At 50.5% G+C, this 17,385-nt stretch overlaps 1 protein-coding gene across 1 annotated transcript in view; it reads right to left on the bottom strand.

Annotated features, from left to right (window-relative positions):
• Positions 1-2,684: 2,684 nt before the first annotated feature.
• LOC120901874 (toll-like receptor 6) overlaps positions 2,685-17,385 on the bottom strand; it is a 47,083-nt gene continuing 32,382 nt past the window's right edge. The window contains exon 2 of the mRNA XM_040310215.1: positions 2,685-10,908. Coding sequence (XP_040166149.1) covers positions 5,250-9,629 — 4,380 coding nt within the window. The 5' untranslated portion in view covers positions 9,630-10,908 and the 3' untranslated portion in view covers positions 2,685-5,249. The remainder of the gene's footprint in view (positions 10,909-17,385) is intronic.

The following is a 17,385-nucleotide window of genomic DNA, read 5'->3' on the forward strand; positions in this document are numbered from 1 at the left end:
GAGGGGGAACTAAAGGAAACCGAGAGCAACATCCCGACCCCGGAGCACGCCCGGAGAGTATCCCGCTGATTTGTTTTATTTCCCTTCCCAACCATCGCCGTTGGATCTTCATCGTCACGTCACACGCTTCTTCGATGGCCACTTCAGAGCCGTGGGAGATCTCGCTGCTGAGTGGCTGGACTTGGCGATGGTGGGGCGCGTACGCCGTCGTGGGACCAACCGAGTGGGCTCATAATTTGGCCAGATTATGGACCCATCTATCGGTGCGCGCGAGAGGGAACGGCGAGAAACAAATGGCAGACACAAAACGAAACGAAACAACACCACCACCCAAAACGAGAGATCCACACCGCACTGCGGAAGTGGTTCCAAAATCGCATCCCGCCACCCGGCCCCGTGCCAAAACAAAGGGAAAAAGAAACATATCGGGACCACGATTATCCCACTCCTCGCCCCGCCTGTGCTGTTCGGGTCCAGAGTCTATTTTACGAAATTGCTTCACAGGTTGTTACCGGCCATTGAGCCATTCGAGCGCTTTGATCGTTGTAAGCCAACAACTACAACATGATCGCCAAAGCTCTGACTTTTTTTTTTGTTTTGGTAAATGCCAGGAATGTTTCGTCCGTTCCGTTCGATGTTACGTTCCAGTATGCGGCAATGCCCGTCAGGTTCAGTTCGGGGGTCTTCAGTATCGCCGCATGCAGCACTGTGATCAGTGTATGTAAATGAAGTTCGTGAGAAGAGTGCCAAAGTAGCGGGCGAAACCGTTTGAAGCGACCGCCATTTGGGGTGGTTCGAGCTTCATTGGACGAAAACTGTGATTTCAATTTTACACCGCTGCACAAGCTGCAGGAAACCGAACCGAGCTAGACCGAGCCAACACTATAGGAACTTAACGTTCGATTTAACATTAGCATTATTAGGGGAAGCATGATTTTATTTAGCGTAGATAACACAATGAAACTTACCCAACGGAGGGAAAAAAAACTTCCTCTGCTATTTGAATACCCTTTTGAAGTACATTTTTCGCTGATAGGGCTCTTCCGTTTGAGCGTGAAACTTTTCCAAACAACTCGGTTCCTCTCCACTCTCCCATCCAGCTTCGCTCTCGCCCCATCTACTAAACATTCTATCGATTACCATAAAAACACACCGAAGCAGCAACACAAATCTACGAACTTGCCTTCCGTTCTCGAAAGCACGATAAGGGAAAAGATGAAGAGGCCCCCAACCAGGTCAGCGTCAAATCAGATCAGACAACAAAACGGCAGCAAATGAGCCAAACCTATGCCCGATGGAAGCGATGCGAACGGGGTGAGGCCCGCCCGCCAGCCAAAATAACAACAAAATCTCCGATCAGAACTCATAAATCATCCGTTCCAAATAAGCTTCATCAGTCACTCTTCTTGATAGTCATGCGCTTCTTCCGAGGGGTATGAAAAAAATACACCCGACAGGCCCAACGCAGTCCGTACAAGAAGCATGCCTTCCTGGGCAGATAATCCACTGGCAGAACTTCCGCGACGGCAGCATCCAGCAGCAGCAGTCGCAGCTCCCCCGGTGGCTTTCTTGGAGCCGTTCTCAAGATAGTGACTAATTGCGCGTATCCACTCCGGACCGGGATGGGGTAGCTTAGCCCGCGTCCATCGCTCTGCTCTCTTAATCCTATTCATCTCTACCTCCGCCAGCCGCACTAGGGGGCTTGTCAATCAAGACTCGAAGAAAAAGTCGCGACCCAGCCGCGGCCGGACAATTAAAATGAAGGTGTTTTCATTCATACGCGATTGCGATCGCTCGCTGACGTTAGATGACGCAGCGTCCGCATCCGCGTGCGGTTTGCCCCACATGCCGCGGTCTCCACATTGTAGCCGTAACGTTGGACCAAATGGTCCGATAACTCGGAGGGCGGAAGCTGAGCCGCGGAAAACTGCGCAATCATGTGGCAGTGCCCGGGCCGGAGCCCTGCGATTGAACTTGGGACCGACCATTCAACCATCATGACATCGCGAACAATTGGGCCTCTGGATGCGTGTAGGAGTGGCTCCAGTTGATTGATTCCGCGGATTAGGCCGCATACTCACTCATCTTACCTCCTCCCCACACACACACAAACACACACACGGCGTGGACACGCTCGAAATGCGTCGCAGCAGCGCTGGGTCCGGCGAAAGTTCACAAAGTTCACAACCAGAACCAACAAACGAATGAAAAAAGTTGAAATTTTTCCAACAGCTTCCCGTTCCCGGCATCACGGGATGATGAAGTTTTTTGTTGCTGTATTCCTCTTGATTGCACACCATTCGCTGGGCGTTCACTGGTCACGATAGTGCGTACCATTGTTTGGGTGCGTTTGGCTTCGAACGCTGATGGAACTGCTGTCTGCTGCCGAAAAATTGCTGTACGCGATGTAAAGTCCACACTTTCTACGGGTGGAGATACAAAAAACAGAAATCAGAGCTTATCGGCTTATCAGTGTTTAATTTCCGCACAAACGAAAGCCACCCAACATTGTGTAAAACCACGTATTCTTGTCATCAATCGTAGATTTGAGTTTCGATACTTACCAGATCCCTTACTACTTACCATTTCTGTAAAACACACTTACCATTTCAAGAATGATCAAACTCATCAACATGTCCTTTTCTTTCCCCACAAACTACAAGATAAACCAACTCCAGATACGATTCGATTTCAATTTTCATAAATAAATTATAGTTTTGTTTTTATTTCTTACGTTTTTTTGTGGTTGTGAATCTATGCGTTGTTTAAGTTTTCTTTTGAATATTTCCTGCGCCCCCCTCTGCGCCAGTGCTTTGTTACCAGATGCAATGCTACTTCAGTGCAATTCGTTCTTCTCAGCTAACCTTTTCACTGTAATGGTTCCGACTTTTCCGAGTTGGATTTATGCTTCCAGATTTGTATGCTGGCACTACGTATGCTGTTTTCTTTGTCTTTTGTATGATTTGCAGAAAAAAAACCCAAAATATCGATTAAAACCATCGCAACGGTTTAAGGGAATATTATTTTTTTGATCAATTTACTTTAAACCGAGACAAGGTGTCGGCGGCGACCCCGCGGGTTCCACCATCGCTAACTAGTAGTATCGAATTTATAGTGTACAATGCGTTTCTGGTTGTTTTTGCTAGTGAAAAACGATCTGACGATCCGGGGTGTTGATGCGTGTGCTCGTGTTTTTACTTTCCCTTGCTATGTACATCGATCGATCGATCGATCGTTCGCGTATGTAAGCTGTTTGTGATGGAGATATTTTTGTTTTGCAGCGAGTATCGGTGATAATTTTGTCTATCGATTTCTTGCATATTCCTACCATTCGGCCAGCTGATTTAGTTTAGGTTTAGTTGTGGTTTTAGTATTTTCAAGTTGGTTTTAATCGTTTAGCTTCCTGTTCACTGTCAGAAGAGTCTTACTTGCCTAAAGAAGAGTGGGGGACGCGCTGTTGCTCTCCCTATAAAATATGTACACCGCTCGTTAAATAACCAAACTTCGAACCCCCTTCAAAGCCCTTTTCGTGTAATCGTTGGTTTTGTCTTCTTAACTCACTTAATAATATCCTATGCCTCTTTGTCGTCTGACTTCTTCGCTATGTACACACAGTCTCTGTAATACTTTACGCTCTCAATCCGCTGTGGCAACGCACTCGTTCATTCATTCCGCCCCAGTGAGGTATCAAAATGGAAAACAGAAACACAACAAACGTTTGCATCGATGGCGCTGGGGCCATCGGATGCAATGGCGCGGAGGCTTACCCACTCTCGTTCACTCACTCAGTCACACACACTCGCTCATCTGAAAGTCCACCAAAATCTGGAAACCTGGAAAATCTCGCTTTGTCTTAGCTTTCTTAGCTTAGCTTCTCTGTTTTCACTCTGCTCGGTTCGATGTCCACCGCCCTTCCCTTCCTCAAAACGTTCGAGCATAATCAATTTCTCGCCGAAGGAAAAAGCAAATTAAATACAAGGATTAAAATTCCATTCAACTCGATCAATTGCAGTCGATCTGGAACGGATAGGATGATCGTGAGCGTTTTCCGCTTCAAGCGGCTCACCAACGGACTCGCGCAAGCCCGCAGCCCGCGGGTAATTAATCTGAGTGCGCATCACCCGGTTCCTGCGTGTCACGCAATCCAGCCACGACGGAGAATAATTTTACATTCAATTTTCCCAGTTTCATGGGGGGTATTTTTGAAATCCTTTTACTCGCGCACTGCAGCTAAATGCGTTACGCGAAGGCTCGTTCCATTTCGAGGCTGGTGAAGCGTGAAAAATCAGATTAGAGAGCTCGCCCATCCCGACTGGTGTGCCCCTCGGTGTGCCCTCTGCTCGCTGGCCTACTGTGCCCGTTTCTATGCGCGACCCCGCTCAACCCCAGCGCCTGTTCAAGAAACGATAGATTCTCTAGAAGATTAGAACCCGGGCACCTTCCCGCTTCTGACTAGAATACTTCTGCCCTTCTCTCTTCCTTTTACGACCACGATTACCTCGCTGCTTCGTTCCTTGGGCATCCCGCCGCTTTAGGGAAAATCGTCATATTTCACTGGTTTTATATGTTCGTCCGACAAGCAGCGTTTCGTTTTCGTTGCATTTTTATGTCCCTTTTGTCGCCCTTCCTGCCCGGCTTTCCTTCTATCTCCCAAAAGGCACTGCGTGGACTCAGCACCAGCGCACAAGAACCGTTCGAAATTGCAGGAGTTGCGTGTGAGCGTCTCGCAGGCATCCTTTGTTTTGGTTTCATCACACTCGTTCGCTTTCTTTCTCTCCCAGACGGCCACATAGTTGCTACGGAAACGTGTTTCCCTTGATGGGAGTTTTGGTTTTATCCCTGGTTTTCTTTTTTGTTCATTACTGTACTGTGGAGTATCTTCTACATTGGAATATTATCTGCGGGAGGCCCTATAATCGCTAATTAGTAACTATCTTTCGTGCGTGCATTGTCCAGCCCTGGTTCGGGCTTGGCTAGGGAACAAGAGGAAGGATTCCCAAAAAAAGGAATTACTAAAACCTAACAACTCAAAGACAAGTCGGGCAGAATTGTCCTTCTCAACAACGTCGCCACGATACTGGCAGTCTTATTCCCCACCCATCTTCCCCGGGCCTTTCATCCCTCACAGACTTTCTCACTCACTCACACTCGATGTCGCGCGATCCCTTTCGATCGATCTCGCGATTCACCACCCGTCCTTACATCTAGCGATAAAAATAATTAACTAACCTGCTGCTTTTAAGTAATCGTTATGCCCACATGGCCTGTGGCAGTCTTCTATCGTTAAAACTGTTGCCCCCCCGACTGTCCGTCCCGAGCGTGCCCGGGTTGTGCTTATCGCTAGGGCTCTTACCGCCACCGCCTCCCACGCCCTCCGGACCGGGCGGCTTGCTCCGGCCGCTGCCGTTGTGATGGTGGTGCGGATGCGGATGCTGGTACGAGAAGTTGGTGGTGCTGGTAGTGCTGGACAGCAGGTTTGGCGCGCAGCCATTGGGCGACCGGTGGCTGCCCTGGAAGTCGTGCTGCGCGGCGGAGGAGATCGAGTGGCTGCCCGAATCGCTGCCGGAACCGCGCGACGACGTGGAAAACTTGGAGCTGGTCGAGGTGCACTCGAACGTTTCGCCGGCGATGCGCTCGCAGCTCGTCGCCGTCGTGTTGTACGTTTCGTGCGTCGTGTCCAGCAGACAGTTGGACGGCACGGCGTACTCGTGCTGCCGGCCGTCTGTCGCCTTCCGCCCGAAGTCCGCCGTCGTGCGCCGCTCGTGGTGGGTCTGGTGGTGCTGGGTGGTGTTGTATTTACAATTGCTAACCGTATCGTAGTTATCACAGTTTCTGGGACAGTTAGGACCGATCGTGGCGTAACTGTGGTGCTGGGGCCCATCGAGCCGCGTGCTGGCCACCGACGGACCCAGCGTGGACGGCCGGCCGGGCGTGTTGTAGTCGTTGCCGGCCGTCGCGTAGATGTTGATCGCGGACCGCTTGTTCAGACAGTTGCTCTTCTTCACGTGCGGCAGCGCGATGCGCAGCTTCTGCCAGAACTTCTTGTCGTCCCACTCGATGCAGGTGTTGGTGCGCAGGTACAGCCGCATGTCGGCGTCCAGGTCGCGCTGCGGCAGATCGCCGTACAGGATGATGATCAGCTTCCGGCGCCGCTTCAGCACCTCGTGGATCGCTCCCTTGAACTCGAACCGCGTCCACTCGTTGTACAGGAAGCTCTTCGATAGGACAAGGATGGCGCGCTTCGAGCTCTCGACCGCTTCGACGATCGTGTCCGCCAGATACGCGTTCGCGTTCAGATCGCGATAGTGCAGACACAGCCGGAAGCCGATATCGTTTTCGAGCGTCGAGGTCAAAATTTGACTCACAAAATGTTCGTCTTGCAGTGAGTAGGTGATGTACGCATCGTACAGCCGATCCTTATCGTACTCGTTCACGAACGTGCCCGATTTGTAGCACAGGCCCGAGTGGACCCACACCTTCAGCTCCTTGCGATAGCAGAAAATGCCAAAGATTAGCCCGAAAAAGCCCACAAATGCGCACGTCGCGACCAGGAGCAGCGGCAACATGTCCTCTATTTCCTGCCGATGCACGATCGAGGACATTCCCTCGCGGAAGGTGCACTTGGTTCCGTTGTCACGCAGAATGCTGGTGGCGTTGTTGTAGCTGCACGAGATCTCGTTAGCGTCCACAATCTTATCCGCGTTCGATTGCAGGTAGCTGCGCAGCTTGTTCACGAACCCACAGTCACACGTCCACAGGTTGTTGGCGAGGGCAATTTCCACCAGATACGGATTTGCGGACAGCTGCCACACCTCGAAGCTGGTGATGCGATTGCCATCCAACCGCAGCACTTCCAGCTTGCGCAGCTCGGCAAACGTGTGATCCTCGATGTACGCAATGCGGTTACCTTGCAGATACAGTTCGCGCAGACTTTCCAGAGCGGAAAACTCGTGCCCGTACAGCTTGCGGATGGCGTTGTTTTCCAGGTGCAGAATCGTCAGCCGCCGCAACCCGATGAAGGTCGTGTTGTAGATGGCCTCGATGTTGGAATGATTGGCGTACAGCACACGCAAATTCTTCCGCCCAATAAAGCTGTGCCCGGACAGCTCGACCAGATTGTTGCCGTCGATGTACACCTCGGTCGTGTCCATTGGGATGTTGTTGGGAATGTCGGTGTAGCCCGCTGCCGAACACTCGACAATGTTCGTCGACCAGCTGTTATCGTGGTAGCAGGCGCAGTTGTTCGGGCACGTCATCTCGCAATCGCACGCATCAAACTCGCAACAGTGGCACAGGGCGAAGCAGTGCGTGTTGTAGCTGCACAGGAAATGCTTCGGTTCGGCCTCGATCAGCGGAATGTAGGAGCGCTCCCGGTTGTACATCAGCTTGCAGTACACCGTCTCGATGTCGTTGATCGTCGGGTACTGGCGAGACGTCACGTGGTTGATCTTCTGCAGCCAGTCGATGTTACAATCGCACACGAACGGATTGCCACCGATGTAAAACTCCGGAATTTGCTTGTCCTCCGGTACGGGCTGCAGTCGCAGTGCTTTAATGTCTAGACTGGTCAGCTGATTCGCGTACAGATCGACCCGCGTCAGGTTTGTCTTGTGCGTGAAGCAGTGCGGCTCCACGTGCACGATCAGGTTGTCGTTCAGGAACAGGAACTCGATACTGTTCGGAATGGTGGCCGGAGTTACGCGCGTCAACCGATTAAAGCTTGCATCGAGCGTTTGCAGGTGCAGCTGGTTGTCCAAGCCGTACCGGTTGGTCAGCTCGGTAAGCTCGTTGCGGTGCAGATCCAACCACTGTAGGTGGGGTGGGATATGGGAGTAGTCAAAGTGTTCCAGCTTGTTGTCGGAGATGTTAAGCCACACCAGGTTGGGCATGCTAGTGAACAGCCCATCAATGTCGGACAGCAAATTTCCGTCCAATCGAATGGCCTGCACACTAACCGCCGGTTCGAATGCTCCCTTCTCGATGTACGAAATTTTGTTGCGTGCCACGTTCAGAATCTGCAGGCTCGGCAGATCTTTGAATGCTTTACGTGTAATATTTTCAATGTTGTTGCTTATCAGCCGCAGACCGTACAGATTGTTCATACCACGGAAGCCCGGCTCCTCAATGACGCTGATGGAGTTTTCGCCCAAATCGACGGTCCGCAGCAATCGCATGTCTTTCAGCGCGAGTGGGACCTGCGTCAGTTCGTTACCATTGAGGTTGAGATCCTGCAGCGAGCTGCAGTTACGGAACGCCTCTGGATGTACGCCGGTGAGGGCGTTGTTGTCCAGCGAGAGCAGCGACAGGGCATACAAACCGTTCAGAGAGTAGGCGTCCAGGTACTTTAGCTTGTTGTGGGATAGCAGTAGCGTATGAAGATTGTTCATCGGGGAGAACGTGTCTGCCGCTATGATTTCCAGCTGATTGTGGCGCAGGTTCAAAATCTGCAGCGTGTACAGATCGGAAAAGATTTCCGACTCGAGCTTGGTAATCTTGTTGCTAGCCAGATTGAGCAGCACCAGCCGGATGAGACCCGCAAATGTATCGCGGTTCACCCAGGCCGATGTCAGCTGGTTCTGTGACAGATCCAGCGCTTGCAGCTGCTCCAGTTTGGAGAAAAGTCCTGGTGAAAGCACACTGATCGAGTTGTTTTGCAGGTAAATCTCCTGTATCGACTGAGCTGGATCGCGGAACAGATCCGTGGGAAGCGCCACGAGCTTGTTAGAGCTCAAATCAAGGATCTGAAGCTCCTTCAACCCACTCAGCGCCTTGTCGCCCACCATAGAGATCTCGTTGTCGTGGATTTTTAGCATCTTTAACCGCTTCAGCATCCCGAAACCGGCGGCCGGAAGCAGCACAAAATGGTTCCGTGACACATCCAGATCCTCCAAGTCGAGGGCACAACTCACCGGAGGAGCAACCGAGCCGGAGCTGTTCGTTTTGTGCCCCTCCGACTCCACCTCGTCCTTCACTCCCTTTTCACGGAAGCCCAGATCGTTCACGTCCTGCAACCGGTTCGAGCTGATGTTCAGCGATCGCAAACCACTGAGCGAGCAGAACAAATGATCCGGAAGCGACCAAATGTTGTTCGTGCTCAGATCGAGCACCTCCAGGTTGCGCGTTTGCCCGAAAGCGTCCGCCTCAATCTCCAGGTTCAGTTCGGGCCAGGCGATGTTGTGCGTGCGCAGCGTAAAGTTGCGCAGATCGCCCAACCCGGCCAGCACCGTGCTGGAGAACTTGGCGATCTTGCAGAACTCGAGCGAGAGCGCCTTTAGCCGTGCCAGATGGACGAACGAGTTGGGCAGCAGCTTGCTCCGCGCCATGATCGCCTCATTGCAGAGGATCGAGAGGGCGGCCGTATGCTCGGCCGGAATCACACTGAAGTTCGTGTTGTCAAATTCACTGTTCACTGTGCGCAGATTGCACGCCAGGTCGACCTCGTTGCCGGGCAGGATGCGGTACTTGCAGTCGTCCGGCGCATCGTAGCGCAGGTTGCTGCCGGGTTCGCTGCCCGCACCCGCCGGATGGTAGTACCGGGACGACTCGGCCGAATCGTACTGCAAACTGTAGTTCACCTGCACCGACACCAGCAGTAGCAGGGCCGGCAGCAGTAGCTCGCAACGACTCATGCTGCCGCTTTCGTTGCTGCTGGTCGTCACGCAATACAACGCTCGCACAAGCTGCCACGTACTTTTGTACACATAAAAACGCAATTTTTCTCTTCCAAACGCGCGCGCACACACACACACGGACACTCACGCACACACCGTTCGCTTCTTTGCAACTGTAATCCGCACAAGGATTTTTTTTTCTTCTTTTTTTCTATTCGGCACACACTGTTGAACACATTCGCTGGCGCACAGCTCAGCTACCGTCGTCGGCCAACTTGCCCGCGGGAAAACTTCTCTGCAGCCTTAGGTGCGGATTTGCCGATGAATGCGGAGGGTAAAGCTAAGCACGAATCAACAACAATTCCTCCTCGCTACTAAACCGTGGTAACATAAACGCACACCGAAACGCTAACCATCGCCAAACGAGCACTGCTGGGGAAACTTAAAATTCATAACAACGCTCTTCGTTTACATCGAGCATACACTCACAAACTCTCAAACACACACGCGCACACGGCAATCACTTCTTGTTCGAAACTCTATCTACATCCTTTCCAGCCTCATCTGCACTCACTTCGGGTGGAACTTTCGATAATGCGCCTAACTTTTCACACCGTGCACGTCAATCTGTGGAACTGGCCGATTCGTTTCAATTCACGCCACAAACACTCTCGCTCGCTCGACAGTCCTCTAGCTCCGTGTTCTCGATATTGATTCGATTCTTGCGTGTTCGAGCGCGCGTACTCGCGGTTCTAGTCGTACGTCCGCACGCGTTGCTTGCTCTGTTTGTACTGACGAACTATGTTCACAGCGGTTGCGGCTATGCTCACCGTTTTCTCACCGACTATGCTGGCCACGCCGTACGCGCGTACCGTTCGGCTGTGAACGCCTGCAGAGCCGACCGGCACCCGAACGGTTCCGAACGCTCCAGCTCACCTCAGATGGTTATGCTTTTGCTGTTATGCTGCTGCTGGGTCGTAGCATATTCACCACACTCGCACACCAGCACACAGCCATCCACTGGTGTCTTCTCGCTTCAACTTGTGCGCACTTTGCGGGTCGTGTGAAAGAGAAGTGCAATATTTTCCGCCACCGTTTACACCGCTTCTAATGATGTCCTATGGGAGTGTTTCGGTCATAGGAATCCCACCACTGCTCTGCAGTAGCAGCATCAGTTGCCGGACGGTTGAAATGGCTTTTTTTTCAAGGTCCTATTGCTTTCCGCTCCTCGCAATAATCCTCATCTGGGGCACACGCTCCTTGCGCTCTAATTTTAATTACTGCAACGGAAGAAGTCCTGCAAGGAATGAAAAGTAAGGGAAAAGGTAAATCCAACGCATCAGAACGCAACACTGGGAATATTTTGTATTTTTTCTTTGTGTTTTCATTGGTACGGGGGAATCACTCGGGAACGATTGCCGGGGATGGGCTTAACTATAGTTTCCATTCTAGCGAGACGAAAACTGCCTGAAAGTATTGCGGATGGGGGATTTTTTTTCCTGTAGCACACAAGTGTATGTGCGCAGCAGAAAAAAAAAACAACAACCATCACCATTCATACTCATTTCACACAAACGAAAGAGAAACGGTTTTTAAATTATCCGGTGCCGATTGATACTGCTTTCCGTCCCCGAGGGCACTTGAACGAGCGTACCGAAAGGTATTGTGGTAGAAACTGCATCTTAAATCGAGCATACTTTTGCAGTCAAATGATTTCCGTTTGAGTTTGCTCTCTGTCTCTTCCCTCCGTTTGCTTTTGCTGCTTTCCTATTTTGCAAAAGGGTTCCTTCCGTCGCGATCGGTGATGAGGCGATGGAGAGGAAAAAAACAGCAGAAATATCCCAGCATCGAATGGAAATTTGCATTCATTCCAGTGAACGGTGACACACCATCCGCATAAAGAGACCACATTCGGCGCTGTTCCACGCCGCAATCATTTGTAAAATGAACGTTACACGTGAGCATCTCGAATTAATCCACCTGCAACGCATACGACCGCGGAACAGGGAAGCACGGCTTATCCTGTCGCTTGGTCACACCAGACCGATGACCGTTCGGTTCGATGCATTCGCCGTACCACCGGGGCACCGGCGATAGGACGATAGTCGCGAAGCGAGTGTAATTTAAAATTCTTAATCAGCTCACCACCCGATTGTCCCGGCGTATCGGCGGACAATTCATCACCCAGGTTGCATACCTGGTGCCCATAATCCGGCCCCCTGCACTCTGTTTGCGTCGCCCGAATCCGGATCAGATCGAAACCGAAATAAGCGACGGGTGTGTGTCCGCTTTTGCACCGATAAAGTGCACTTAAATCAAAATCTCATTAAAATTACATTAATTGTCCAATCGCATTCGCAAACTGACCAGCTGCACAGCGCACTCAGCACCCGGATTTCCGGATGCTCCTTGCCATCCTCATCATCATGCGGAAAACATAACCTCAAATCGATGTAATTCGCCGACTCGCCCTGAAATGACGAGCGATCCGTCGCTTTCGTCGCATCTGGTACGGCCGACCCGGTGGACCATTGCAATCAATTGATTTTCAGTCGGCAACTTTGACATTGTCCTCTACGGCCTCTCTAGGGGGGTCTAGGGGTGGTCGTAATGTTTGATGAGTAAAATAAATACGACCAACTCACTGCAGTCAAGCCGCGTCGCGTACACCGGACCGCGAACGTTGTTTGCGATCAGGCGGGGAGGGAAAAACAAAAACGTGTCTAGAAACGCGTTGACCCACACGCCGATGACGCTCAAATTTTACGCATCACAAACAATTTGCCCCCCGGCCATAATAAACATCATCATAATCATAAAGGGAGACCCAGCCCGACCCAGCCCCAGCTAGCCATTCCCATTCCCCACCGGTGTCGGTCTGGGTCACACCGGCGGTACGTTGTTGCGTGACACGATTGTTAGGGAGTACGGGCATTTGCTCCCCAAAGAGCCCTTGCTGGCTCGATTCAATTGGTCGCCGAAAACGATTCAATACAATCCGGCCGTCCCGAGTCGGAACGTGTGTGGCGGTAGATAGACGAGCTTGAATGTCCTTTTTTGAAAGCTTTAGCACAGCAGCCAGTCAGTATGACCTGTTGTGAGGCGTAGCTAGACCGTTCGTGTCGCATTATTGAAGAGGCTTTTGAATTTGATCGATCTATTATACATTGCTAACAGCACGAGAGGGTCGAGAGAATCAATCACTTTTTGCATAATTCATTTCCACTTCCTAGTTTTAGCTACTGCAAAAAAAAATCTACTCATCCTATGAATATTTTAAATTTTTGGTTTGAATTTCTATCGAAACACATGGTGTGGAAAGGAGCTCTACCCAACACATATGCGATTTAATTTGAACGATTATCACAAAACATGTGGGAAACGCCCGAAAACTCGCACCGACATACCACGGTTGAGTCATGGTGCGCAACCTTCGGCTAGATTGTAAAAACTTTCTCCACATTACTCCGAACAAATTCTCGTGGAAAAAGGGTCCTCCCGGTGATTGACACTCAAATACCCCAAATCAATCAGCCATTCTGTACAAACCTTCGTCCGCCCACCTTGCGTCATGTCGTCGAAAGATTCTCCCAGTGTGGCATCAAGCAGGAAAAAACTTCATCTAACAGATTGGAAAGCTTAATAGAACATCACGGGGAGTTTTTTTCTGTCTATCTGTTGTTGCTGCCACTCCTTCCTCCTTCATCCTCCTGTTAAGTTTTGTTTTTGCGTCAAACCAGAACATAATGCCCGAGAACGGTTTGAGTTTGCCGTATCGCTTTGTGGACGTTAAATCATCCATTTATGAGCAGTGTAGAATCCACCAGCACCACCAGCAACAGTGAGAGGGAAAGCAAACTGCCCCGAAAGTGGTCCCCGACCCGAGCGATCACGTAAAGTGTCAATCACTTGGGATTTAGTTTTGTTTTCGTTCGGCAACTCCGAGCTGGACGGGACGGGACGGGACAAAACCCTAGGACCCTTTACCCCTCGGAGTCATACATTATGGGGACGATTTTCAAACCGCACTACCACTGCCAGCGGCCCATCGTTTGTGGCCATGATTGGAGGAAATTTGCACTCTTAAAGATGAGATTTTGACACCCTAGCTCAACCAACACACATTTCGGTTGCCGTTCAAGGGTCCCGGGGATCACCGTTGCTGTAACTAATTTAATAACCGACAGCTACCCGCATAGCTTCATTCTAACCTTGTTAAGCTCAATCAACTGGAAGCAGATCGTGGTGTTAGACAAAGTGAACGTATGTGTGTGTGTGTGTGTGTGTTTGTGTGTGCTAAAGAGAGCAAACGAAAAAAGCAAACAAACTCCATTATGGTTACTGACCCGCAACTGAATGAGCATGTAAATTTACTGGCCACTCCGATTGCCCAACCCTTTCGTGCTGCGGAAGGTTATGGCAATTAATCAGAGCGCGGAGTGCGGATTATCAGTTTATCGGAAACGGAAACCGAACCGGGACAAGTAGGCGAAGATTACGTCACAAAAAGGTAACAGTCAGTGTGTATGTTTTTTTCCCCCCACACGAGAGCAGCACTGCAGTGCCATCATTAAAAGCATAATCAAGCGGTCAAAGATTGCACGATCATGCACAGCGCCACGGACGTTTGTCGTTGCCATTAAGCGTAATGAGCACACGCATGATTTCGCCTCCTTGCGATACTGTCGCTGTCCTGCCCGGGTGTCTGGCACGATACGGCAACGACACGCTTGTTGGTGTTTTATCGTTATTTGCTGCCATTTATCACCAGGAATGCTTTACCATTTTCCGACCTCGTGCTAGCGGTGGTGCCCATTACTTGCCCGAGAACCTCCTCCAGCTCATGCATCATTTGCAGCGGATGGAATCGTGTCACACTAGCGAGCGTGAGCGGGCGTGTGCTTGCGGTGTGTCACAGAGAATTCTTTCATAATCATAATTTGGACCATTTTTTGTTGCTACCCCGTATGTTGTACTTCTTTCTCGACCAGGCGCTGGCGCTTCGCCGGACGCGTGCGTACGAATGGTGTGCCGCGTTTTGAGAAAACCCCGTCCCATGTGCAGCAACAAAAAATTGTACATTTCCTCGAAATGTGTTCGAAAATATCATATTTATCTGCAATTTGCATAAATTACCTTCTGCCAGCGTTTACCTTCGGCATGCGGCAGCGTTCACCTAGCGCGTGGAATTTATTTTTGGACGATTCCATTTTCATCCGACGATTCCGACGCGCGTCTCGTTTCGCTCGAGTCCTCTCTTGAGCCCTCTCGTCTTGAGTGTGGCAGTCCCTAATGCCATTGCCAGATAACCAGAGTGCCATAACCGATGAGTAGGTGATTTAATGAAGACATTACTATCAATCGCTTATTGCTTCACGAGAAGGAGCGGTTTTCTCTTTCCTCGCTCCTGCCAGCTCATGAGGAATCATAATCGAGAGCACTTCTCGATTGCCGGCGTGACGACGACGATGCAGCTACGGCATCAGCAGAACGGCTTCAGCAATTCGCTGGAATCCCTTTGATATGGTGATACGGTTAGCGGAATCCCCGGGCACGCGCTTTCGTTCATTAAATTCATAGATCAATTCTCACTCCATAAACGCTGAAAGGTGAACCCATCCCGAAACAGATTTAATGCACACCGCCGCAACCTGATTGATGCCGCACGCCGGGACGGTCTTTGAAAGGCATTCGCCGCGCCTCGCACATTCATTTATCGGTGGATTGCACATTTTTGGACCATAGCGCACAAAGAAAGCATGATAAGGTTACTTATGAGATTGCATTGCGCGTCGATGTTTGCTTTCGCATCAGCATGTTTCACTATTTTAGCCCGTGCGCCCCCCAGTACGCCATCGGCTCGCCCGCGTCATATTCCATTATTCACCACTATCTTTGCTTGTGCCTGTTCGGGCATTTTATTTAATTTATGTTTAACTCCATTGTGTTCCCAGCTACACGTGATGCACTTTTTTTTTCGTTTTCGCTCCATTCGCGCCAGCCCAACAATCCCGGGCACGGGTATGTTGCCAACACCGCCAAACGCCAAATTCATTTGCATTACGTTCAATTTTAAATGTGCAAAAGAGGACCGGCACCGGACCGCCGAGTTGGCTCCTGTGTCCCCTGCCTTGGGATGCTGTACAGAATGCGAATAAAATTGAAACTCAGTGTTAAATGAAACGCTGCAAAACACACCACCGAACAGCGAAAGCAACAAACTGGCTCACGTTGGCCAGCATTCATCTCTTCCCAGGCGTGCACAAGGGACGCCGCTATCCCCGTTCGCGTGACCTCAACCTCTAGCTACCCGGTCGCGCGCGCTCACACACACACACAGCACACATTGCATTGGATAATGACCGCGGAAAATGAAATAAAAATTCACTGATAAAACAGTGCAAACGAAACGGGAGCGTGCAACAACACAAAAAATGTGCTGGTGCCAAAGAAATAAAAGCAACGCTGCGGACCCGCGGGCCAATCTACATGACTGCCCGCCCTGTCCCCCCTCTCCGTGCCGGCGGGCTCTAGATAGTGAACAACACACAAATGGAGCGACGCTTGCAAAAACAATACATAGACGCTTAAATGCACTTCTGCACTGCCCAGCACAAAGCTCGGTAACAATCACGAACCTAGCGTGCTCCAGTCCCCTCCTCCGCTATGGCTTCCCCACCCACCACCGGTAGATGCGCTATCCTATCTTTTGTGCCCTTTATGGCGCGCAGCATGTTGCAACTGTGGCCGAATTCTCCCATTCTCTCGACCCCGCGTAAACTGTCAAAATGGTTCGTATTAATTTTGCATGTAAAATATTTTGTAAAATTTCACGAAATCACACTGTCATGTACCGTTTATATCTCCTGCCCGAGCGGGCAACTGTCCGCGCCCTCACCACATTCGCCATCGCGCCGTGCGGGACATGTTGGAAAATGTTCCGTTTTAAAAATTAATGACCACAGCCTCGTTTGTCGTCCGGAAAGCGCAATAAAACATTCGCAAGGTATCGCGAAGCGAGTGGGGCAGTGTTGGCGGTGGGAAAATCAATTTATTTTCCACCATCTCCACGACACGCGCAGCTCTCTCCTTGTGCCGGCGCGTACATTCAATCAATGTTAAAGCAATTAAACGATAAATTTTTGATTCCAAACGACAACAACGACAATTTTTGTGTGCGATGCGCGGCGCCGCACCGTTACGTTCCATCTTCTGCGAAAATCCGTGACCGTTGCGGGTCTTTTCCATTGGGAGGCTTCGGCTACAAAAAAATGGGGATGACAAAACAAAAGAAACTGAAATCCGAAACCATCCCTTCGGCTGACGAAATTGGAGCTTTTGACGTGAAGCTTCTGCCACCGGCATAGAAGGAGCCCCTGGGGTGGGCGAATCATTTTGCTCATTCTTAAAAACATTGTCCCGACTCTTCCGCCCATCGGCCTTGCCGTTGTCGTTCCTGTTTGATGTCTTCTCTTTTCGCATCTTTCGCTTCGCTACGGTAATGACAATAACTCATAATCAAAGAACGATAAGTCAAATTTATTTGTCTCCTGTTACATCGGCGGCGTGACGATGCTGGGTTGTTTAGTGAACCAGTTCCGAGGTAAGGATAGTCGGCATCCGAAAAGGCTCCTTAAGTGCCCGTACCGTGTTGGAATGCAAAATTTGGCCAACATTAATCATAAATCAACTCCATCTCGGGGACACTGGGAGACACTTTCATTCTCTCGCAGGGGTTTTTTACATGCTTTTGCTCCTTCATGGTACGGATGTA

Source organism: Anopheles arabiensis, chromosome 3 (genome assembly GCF_016920715.1).
Source record: "Anopheles arabiensis isolate DONGOLA chromosome 3, AaraD3, whole genome shotgun sequence".
In the NCBI taxonomy this organism is placed as follows: Eukaryota; Metazoa; Arthropoda; class Insecta; order Diptera; family Culicidae; genus Anopheles; species Anopheles arabiensis.